The sequence below is a fragment of the Centropristis striata genome, chromosome 4, assembly GCF_030273125.1.
Source record: "Centropristis striata isolate RG_2023a ecotype Rhode Island chromosome 4, C.striata_1.0, whole genome shotgun sequence".
Classification (NCBI taxonomy): Eukaryota; Metazoa; Chordata; class Actinopteri; order Perciformes; family Serranidae; genus Centropristis; species Centropristis striata.
The window spans coordinates 3,327,622-3,336,851 of NC_081520.1; the positions used below are offsets into that span (position 1 = coordinate 3,327,622).

General features: G+C 36.0%; 1 protein-coding gene across 1 annotated transcript in view; it reads right to left on the reverse strand.

Moving 5' to 3' along the window:
• Positions 1-1,017, reverse strand: part of LOC131969965 (interleukin-1 receptor accessory protein) — a 43,839-nt gene extending 42,822 nt beyond the window's left edge. The window contains exon 1 of the mRNA XM_059331201.1: positions 349-1,017. Coding sequence (XP_059187184.1) covers positions 349-350 — 2 coding nt within the window. The 5' untranslated portion in view covers positions 351-1,017. The remainder of the gene's footprint in view (positions 1-348) is intronic.
• Between the last annotated feature and the right edge of the window lie 8,213 nt (positions 1,018-9,230).

The following is a 9,230-nucleotide window of genomic DNA, read 5'->3' on the forward strand; positions in this document are numbered from 1 at the left end:
AATAAGTAGTTGTGCTCAGTTTTTTATGCACTGGTAAGAATCAGCGGTAAAACCTTAAATTGACACATTTTTAAATGAGATTCCGCACGCAGGATACTACAGGCGAGCCAACAGAAAACACGTATCTATCCATGGTGAGACTTGAAGTGACCGGGGTGAGGCTCTTATTCAAAGCATTGGAAGCGGTTTAAAACACATAACTGCCTTATAATAAAACATAATATATATATACATATATATATATATATATATATATATATATATATATAAACATCATGTGGTCGGACCAGGCTCCATAGAGAAAATCACACAATTAAAAAACTAAAAGAGAGCAGGAGGTTGACTTACATTGACAGCAGGTCCTGGAGGGTGTGATCGGTCTGTCCGCTCGGGATGAACCACCAACCAGGGCTTTAACGGCGGAGAGTCCCGGTGGGCGGGCGGTGCTGTACCAGGCGGGGGCGGGTCCGGACCCCGGGTCTCTCTCTGTTTACTGTGTGTGTGTGTGTGTGTGTGTGAAGTGGGACAGGCTCCTGCAGCACACTCACCCCGTGGTTAGCACCGCAGCCCCGGGCAGGGCTCTGCTGATTAACGGCCCCGTGTCAGGGCTCCGCCGCGGCTCTAAATCTCGAGGAGTAACGGTGCCAGACCGGGACTGTCCCCGGTGGTCCAGGAAGTCTAACAGCTGAGCGGCGGGCGGCACGAGGAGCCAGTCTGTGTGATAATTAACGAGCCCCCGTGGAGAAAGTCACGTGATAATTAATTTATTAAAGACACCTCAATGTTGCAATTAGGCGGAACAGAAACAGAGAAGTGAGACAGAGAGACAGAGAGACAGTGAGACAGACAGCTGGGAGGAAGTTCAGGACGACAAAAAGACGCAGAGACACTTTGTTGTTACAAAAGTACATCAAAAGATAAAAAGCTGAGTTAAAACAGCTGAGCAGCGTGTTTGTTAGTGTGTGTGTGTACATATAGGAAGTAGAAGTTGAGTGTATTCCGGGTGATGCTCCTCCTCCTCCTCCTCCTCCTCCTGCTGCTCCTCCTCGTGTTGCGACATCATCAGTGATTTCCCAACAGCACGAGGCGGCCAATCACAGGCTGATTAATAAGGTCAAACTGCACACACACAACAACAACTCTGACCTTTTACATAAGTGTTAGAATCATCTGTTATTCAGTCTCTTTTTCTGTCTCTGTGCATGGGGGCAGTGGTGGTTCTACACAGGGGCCTCCAGGGGCCACTGCCCCCTGTGAAGAAGCCCTTGGCCCCTGCTGTGGCCCCTGTGTCAAATTAATAATAATAATATTTTTTTGTTCAAACAATATCTCATTATACACAAAAGGAACCCAGAATGTGTACATTGTATAATAGTTTAATTGTGCAATAAAAGCTAAATATGAAGATCATTCTCACTGTACTGCACTTTCAAAATAAAAAAAAAGTAATTGTGCACAAAAATGAGAAATGTTAATGTCGTACAAAAATAACTGTCTCATTGTTTCAACCAGTGTATTTGTATCTTCCAAATATACTTAAATTTGATTTTTAAATAAGCTAAAATAAAGGTTTTGAATGCTTAAATATCATCTTTGCCGTTTTTTAATGTGCCCCTCTGATTAAACACTGGCCCCTCCTTGGCCCCCACAGTAATACTGGTCTAGAACCGCCACTGCATGGGGGTCACTATCTGATTGACTAGGTCACTATCTATCACAGACAGCATATTGTTTAAAAACAATATCAGCACATGATCATTGTATCAAAGCATCTTGCATGCACAGAGAGGACACACACTGTCTATATTGTTTTTAAACTATGATTAAACTAAATACATTTACTGCATCTGCTTAAACTTAATTTGTCATATTAAGAGTAAGATTCTATTATAACAAAAATATATAGTTTATGTTTTATATTTTATGTGGGCATTGCAAAATCTATGTCTCCACACTGCAAAAAAAGAAAAGTTGGGTGAACTCAAAATTTCAAGGCAACAAACTTCGATAAAATTTTAAATTGGACAATTAAACTAAATATTTTAAGTTTTGTTTTTGAGTTTGCTCAACTCTGAATTCAGATTTTTGTCAACTCAACTGTAAGTTGTACTAACTTATAATTTTACATTGTAATAACTTTTAATCCTTACTTCTGCTAACTTCTGCAATGTGCTGAATTGGCACGATTGTAACGCCGCTATGAAATGTCAGCTAATGTTGCGACCACAATTTTGAGTTAGCATTGACACGCTAATGGCTGCTCTTGTAGCTGTAACAAGCAGCGCCGCTAGCGTCAGTTAGCCGCCAGCATCAGTTAGCTGCCAGTATCAGTTAGCCGCTAGCATCAGTTAGCCGCCAGCATCAGTTAGCCGCTAGCATCAGTTAGCCGCTAGCTTTCGCTAATGACCGAATTTCACCGCTTTCCCGCATTTCACAACAAAGAAATAAGAGTATATAGTATATAGACTATTGTCCCTTGTTGTGAACCCCAACTTAAAGATATAAGTAACAACAACTCACCAACTTGTTTTTGAGCAGACAACTGGCTTCCTTTGTTGTGCTAACTTACATTATTGCCCTAAATGTCAATAATTTATATTTCCAAGTTTTACCAACTTAAATCACTGTTTTAGGCCAAAAAATACAAGTTGGCTTTTTTGCAGTGCACTAATATCTCTGCAAGTCCTATCAAGGCAGGAGTTTGTGTTTTGAAGGTATGCATTCAACACCATCCAGTGTTCAGGGTAGGTTCACCACTCTTCCAAGCTTTTTTCATTTGTGGATTATGGCTCTCACTATGGTTTGCTGCAGTCCCGAAGCCTTAGAAATGGCTTTGTAACCCTTTCCATACTTATAGATATCAATTACTTTCTTTCTCGTCTGTTCTTGAAAGTCTTTACATCGCTGCATGTTGTGTTGCTTTTTGAGGTGTTTTCGCCTACTTTACTGTGTCAGACATGTACTATTGAAGTGATTTCTTGATTAACCAGGTCTGGCAATAATCAGGACAGGGGAAAAATGTGGTTAATCACAGTGAATTCATGATTTATTTAGGGCAGTTACTTTTTCACATAAGGCCAGGTAGGTTTGGATAGCTGTCTTCCCTTAATACATGAAATCATCATTTAAAAACTGTATTTTGTATTTACTTAGGTTATCTTTGTCTAATATTAAAATTTGTTTGATGATCTGAAACATTTAAGTGTGACAAATACGCATACAAATTTTAAAAAAACAGCACGGCACTGTATATCATTATAGACTAAGATTATTAACTTTAATCCGCCACTGCAGAAAAAAGTAATGATGCATCAAAATCAATTTTGCTGCCAAACATTGACCCATCTCAGGGCCTAATAATAATAATCAAATACTCCTTGAAATTTATTTTATGGAAATTAGGCCCCGGATAAGCGGAGGAAAGTGGATGGATGGATTATTATTATTTTTTAAAATTAAAAACAGTGGAGTTATGGAAACGAACTGGCCTTTAAAGGGTTAAAAACTAAAAAAAAATCATTAAAATTTGATATATATATATTTATTATATATATATATATATATTTCAGGCTGAAGTAGTTGTAAAAGATTGGCTCGTGTATAATGGAAAAAATAATTATTTTTTTAATAATTACATTTTTACAGCAGTTTTTTTGGAAGTGGTCATTGTGTGTCCTGAGGGACAAATTAGTAAGTTTTTTAAAAATTTGACATTGTAGAAAAAATAAGAATGCATCAAAATCAATGTTGCTGCCAATCATTGACCCATCCCAGGGCCTTATAATAATAATTAGTATATATTCCTTAGATTATTTTTTAATGGAAATTAATTTTGTTTTTTGGGGGGTGTTTTTCATAAAAAAAAAAAAAAAAAAGTGGGATGTTGTGTAAACGGATCGGCCTTTAAAGGGTTAAAAACTCCAAAAATATCATTAAAATTTGATATGTGTTTTTCAGGTTGAAATAAAGATTGACTCGTTTAAAGTGGAAAAAAAATATTACATTTAAGATTTTTACAGCAGTTTTTGGGAAGTGGTCGTTTTGTGTCCTTAGGGACAAATTTGTAAGTTATTTAAAAATCTGACATTGAAGAAAAAATATTGATGCAACAAAATCAGTGTTGCTGCCAATCACCCATCCTAGGGCCTTATAATAATAATTAGTAAATACTGCTTAGATTTTTTTTAATGGAAATTTATTTTGTTTTTTGTTTTTGTTTTTCAGTAAAAAAAAGTGGAATGTTCTGGAAACGGAGTGGCCTTTAAAGGGTTAATAACTCCAAAAATGTAATTAGAATTTGATATATGTATTTCAGGTTGAAGTAGTTGTAAATGATTGACTCGTTTAAATTGGAAAAATAATAATATATAAGTGTCTCGGTGGTACTAACTTTACATAATTCTTTTGTTTATTAGCCTAGATTGTTGATTATATTTTTTATTATTAATCTAAATCTGAAAATTAACTCAAGTTATTAAATCAGTGCAGTGGGGTAAACATATATGTGGTCAGTTACAGCTGCTGGTTTATCTGTTCCTGATGTAATGTCTCCATTTAGTGGCGTCAGTCTGTAAATGCAGGTGAAAAAGCAGAGCACAGAGAATGTGATATGTTGAAGGCCAACAGTAACGCTTTATATTTAGTGCTGCTGTCCAGTATGTTAGAATATGAATGATTTTATACCAAATTCAGTGTTTTCAGAATTTTCAGAAAGTCCTAAAGCTGCTTCACAATAAAAGTCCTAAAGCTGCTCCACAATATATGTCCTAAAGCTGCTTCACAATAAAAGTCCTAAAGCTGCTTCACAATAAAAGTCCTAAAGCTGCCCCACAATATATGTCCTAGAGCTGCTTCACAATAAAAGTCCTAAAGCTGCTCCACAATATATGTCCTAAAGCTGCTTCACAATAAAAGTCCTAAAGCTGCTTCCCAATAAAACTCCTAAAGCTGCTTCACAATAAAAGTCCTAAAGCAACTCCACAATATATGTCCTAAAGCTGCTTCACAATAAAAGTCTTAAAGCTGTTTCACAATATATGTCCTAAAGCTGCTTCACAATAAAAGTCTTAAAGCTGTTTCACAATATATGTCCTAAAGCTGCTTCACAATAAAAGTCCTAAAGCTGCTCCACAATAAAAGTCCTAAAGCTGTTTCACAATATATGTCCTAAAGCTGCTCCACAATAAAAGTCCTAAAGCGTCTTCACAATAAAAGTCCTAAAGCTGCTTCACAATAAAAGTCCTAAAGCTGCTTCACAACAAAAGTCCTAAAGCTGCTTCACAATAAAAGTCCTAAAGCAACTCCACAATATATGTCCTAAAGCTGCTTCACAATAAAAGTCCTAAAGCTGCTCCACAATATATGTCCTAAAGCTGCTTCACAATAAAAGTCCTAAAGCTGCTTCACAATAAAAGTCCTAAAGCTGCCCCACAATATATGTCCTAGAGCTGCTTCACAATAAAAGTCCTAAAGCTGCTCCACAATATATGTCCTAAAGCTGCTTCACAATAAAAGTCCTAAAGCTGCTTCCCAATAAAACTCCTAAAGCTGCTTCACAATAAAAGTCCTAAAGCAACTCCACAATATATGTCCTAAAGCTGCTTCACAATAAAAGTCCTAAAGCTGCTCCACAATAAAAGTCCTAAAGCTGCTTCACAATAAAAGTCCTAAAGCTGCTCCACAATAAAAGTCCTAAAGCTGCTCCACAATAAAAGTCCTCAAGCTGCTCCACAATATATGTCCTAAAGCTGCTTCACAATAAAAGTCTTAAAGCTGTTTCACAATATATGTCCTAAAGCTGCTTCACAATAAAAGTCTTAAAGCTGTTTCACAATATATGTCCTAAAGCTGCTTCACAATAAAAGTCCTAAAGCTGCTCCACAATAAAAGTCCTAAAGCTGTTTCACAATATATGTCCTAAAGCTGCTCCACAATAAAAGTCCTAAAGCGTCTTCACAATAAAAGTCCTAAAGCTGCTTCACAATAAAAGTCCTAAAGCTGCTTCACAATAAAAGTCCTAAAGCTGCTTCACAATAAAAGTCCTAAAGCTGCTCCACAACAAAAGTCCTAAAGCTGCTCCACAATAAAAGTCCTAAAGCTGCTCCACAACAAAAGTCCTAAAGCTGCTTCACAACAAAAGTCCTAAAGCTGCTTCACAATAAAAGTCCTAAAGCTGCTTCACAACAAAAGTCCTAAAGCTGCTTCACAATAAAAGTCCTAAAGCAACTCCACAATATATGTCCTAAAGCTGCTTCACAATAAAAGTCCTAAAGCTGCTTCACAATAAAAGTCCTAAAGCAACTTCACAATATATGTCCTAAAGCTGCTTCACAATAAAAGTCCTAAAGCAACTCCACAATATATGTCCTAAAGCTGCTTCACAATAAAAGTCCTAAAGCTGCTTCACAATAAAAGTCCTAAAGCTGCTCCACAATATATGTCCTAAAGCTGCTTCACAATAAGAGTTCTAAAGCTGCTCCACAATAAAAGTCCTAAAGCTGCTTCACAATAAAAGTCCTAAAGCTGCTTCACAATAAAAGTCCTAAAGCTGCTTCACAATAAAAGTCCTAAAGCTGCTTCACAATAAAAGTCCTAAAGCTGCCCCACAATATATGTCCTAGAGCTGCTTCACAATAAAAGTCCTAAAGCAACTTCACAATATATGTCCTAAAGCTGTTCCACAATAAAAGTCCTAAAGCTGCTTCACAATAAAAGTCCTAAAGCTGCTTCACAATAAAAGTCCTAAAGCTGCCCCACAATATATGTCCTAGAGCTGCTTCACAATAAAAGTCCTAAAGCTGCTTCACAATAAAAGTCCTAAAGCTGCTCCACAATAAAAGTCCTAAAGCTGCTCCACAATAAAAGTCCTAAAGCTGCTTCACAATAAAAGTCCTAAAGCAACTCCACAATATATGTCCTAGAGCTGCTTCACAATAAAAGTCCTAAAGCTGTTTCACAATAAAAGACTTCCAGCTGTTTAACAATAAAAGACTTGAAAGCAAAAGCCATAAATTTCCTGCTGCCAGGAATCTCAGTGTAGCAAAGCAATAAATAAGACTTAAGCAATAAATAAGCAGCTGCAGAGATGAAGCTGATGAGACAGAATCTACATTTACACATTTTCCTGAACAGTTTAATGATGTTGAAGTCCGTCCAGTGGCTGCTGGCAGCTCTTCATGAAGACATGAATAAAGATGGATCGTCTTCTTCTTCTCTTCCAGCTCTTCTTGTCGTTGCAATGTCAGCTGAGAGTTCAGCATGGTTCTGCAGTAGCAAACTCGTGTTTTTGTGTCGCCTCGTTAAAATTGTATGAAGCTCTTAAGACATGAGAGCATTAGACGGAGTCGTCTGTAAAGTGGAAACCAGCTGCAGAGTGTATTTATACTACAGCAGAGTGGATGGAGGCTCTTTGAGCTTTTAGCCAGTAGGTCTGACTTTGTGTTTTCCACTTGGCTTCAGGAATAACAGAGAGCTTTTAAAGAAGCAGCAGCTGAAACCACAGAAACACTTCAATCTGTCAAGTTTACCAACGACAAAGTCTTCTCTCTTTACTCACTCAGCTGCTCTGTTCTTCAGCTTTTTGTGCAGCCGTTTTAGGTTTGATCCTACAAATGGGGGTTTTATTTTGAAACTGATACAATGTTTTGTGAAAGAGGAGAGCCAGATCAGGAAACACATCTCATACTTTACAAAGATCTTCTTTCTAGATGATTATTATTAATTCACTTTAGGTGTATTCACTATGAATATTACATTAATGGCAAACAAACAAACACTGAATTAAATGTTAATAGAAAAAGAAGAGATGAGGCAGTCTGCACGCTGAATAGTGAAAGCTCCTAAATCTTTAATGATGCAACATTTAAACCATCAGGATCTTTGTCAGGCAAACAGTTGTGAACTAAAAGCAGCTCTGTATACAGTAATAAACCTGCAGGAGCTTCATATTAACTTCAGAACGAGGACTGACTGGGAAGTTTGTCCTCCAAATTCACTCAAAAAAGAACTTGTTCCCAGAACGAAGTAAAATTCTGGAAATAATTTCCACCTAAATAAAATGCTTTAATTTAGCAAGAAACAGTTTTGTTGAGTGAACAAAATCTAAATATGTCAAATAGGTCAACATGATGTGTTTGCATTACTGTTAATTAATTACCAGGGTCAGTCCAACTAGATTTGTAAGGGTAATTGTAACATACTAATGTAATTTTCTTGGGCCATTTAAACATATATGACATTATTACGAGTTACTTTATTTAATAGGGTAGTTACAACTACTTTTTGAAATAGTGAAGTAAAGGAATTAATTGTGCTGAGCCAACAAAACAAAGTTAGGTTGAAGTGGTTTAGCCTAAAAGATTACCTTTATCATATGAAAATGAACATAATAGTAATTATTCAGGAAATAAATATTTTTTAAATAGTATTATATTCAGCAATTTAATGAGGTTGTTTTAACATAAAGTATTCTAGTAAATTTTAAAGCTATTTTCTAATTCTCAAAACTACATGTTTTAAAGCTGTTCAACCACAAAACATCATTTTATTTAGTAGAAGCAACATGTTAGACTAAGGAGAAGGTAACAGACACCCAGTTTGCTTTTTTTGAGTGTTCTGAAAAATCAAAGCTGTCCTTTAATGGCGTTGTAATTTTAAATTCAATTATTTTAGAGCACACTGAACACTGCAGTCAGATGATTGAATGGATGTTTATTGGCCCATAACTATGGGCGATTATGGCCTTATTTTACCTAGTAAATTTATCTGCCTATTGAACTATGCACTGTAAAATAATCAAAAACCTGTTGTTTTTACGGTAAAAAAAACGCCAGCTGTGGTTGCCAGAACTTTACCGTAATAAATACGGTGCAACCTTTTCTAATATTACGGTAAAATGATATTACCACTGTTGCCAGATTGCCATTTTATTCCATTTTTTACCGTAAGAAAGACAAATTTTTCTATCAAAAGAAACGCTGTTCTGCCATATAATTAACAAGAAAATATATATTATAAATGCTGCATGAATTAAAGATTTTACCATTAAATATTACAGTATATTTCTGTTAGAGATATGGTGTTTAGTACATTTAGCAGTGAGAAAAAGTATTTTATACGAAAATAAATGCAAAAATGACAGTGATGGCTTGTATATATATATATATATATATATATATATATATATATACAAAACAGTATATTTTGTTACAAACAGTGTACTTCACAGTGGA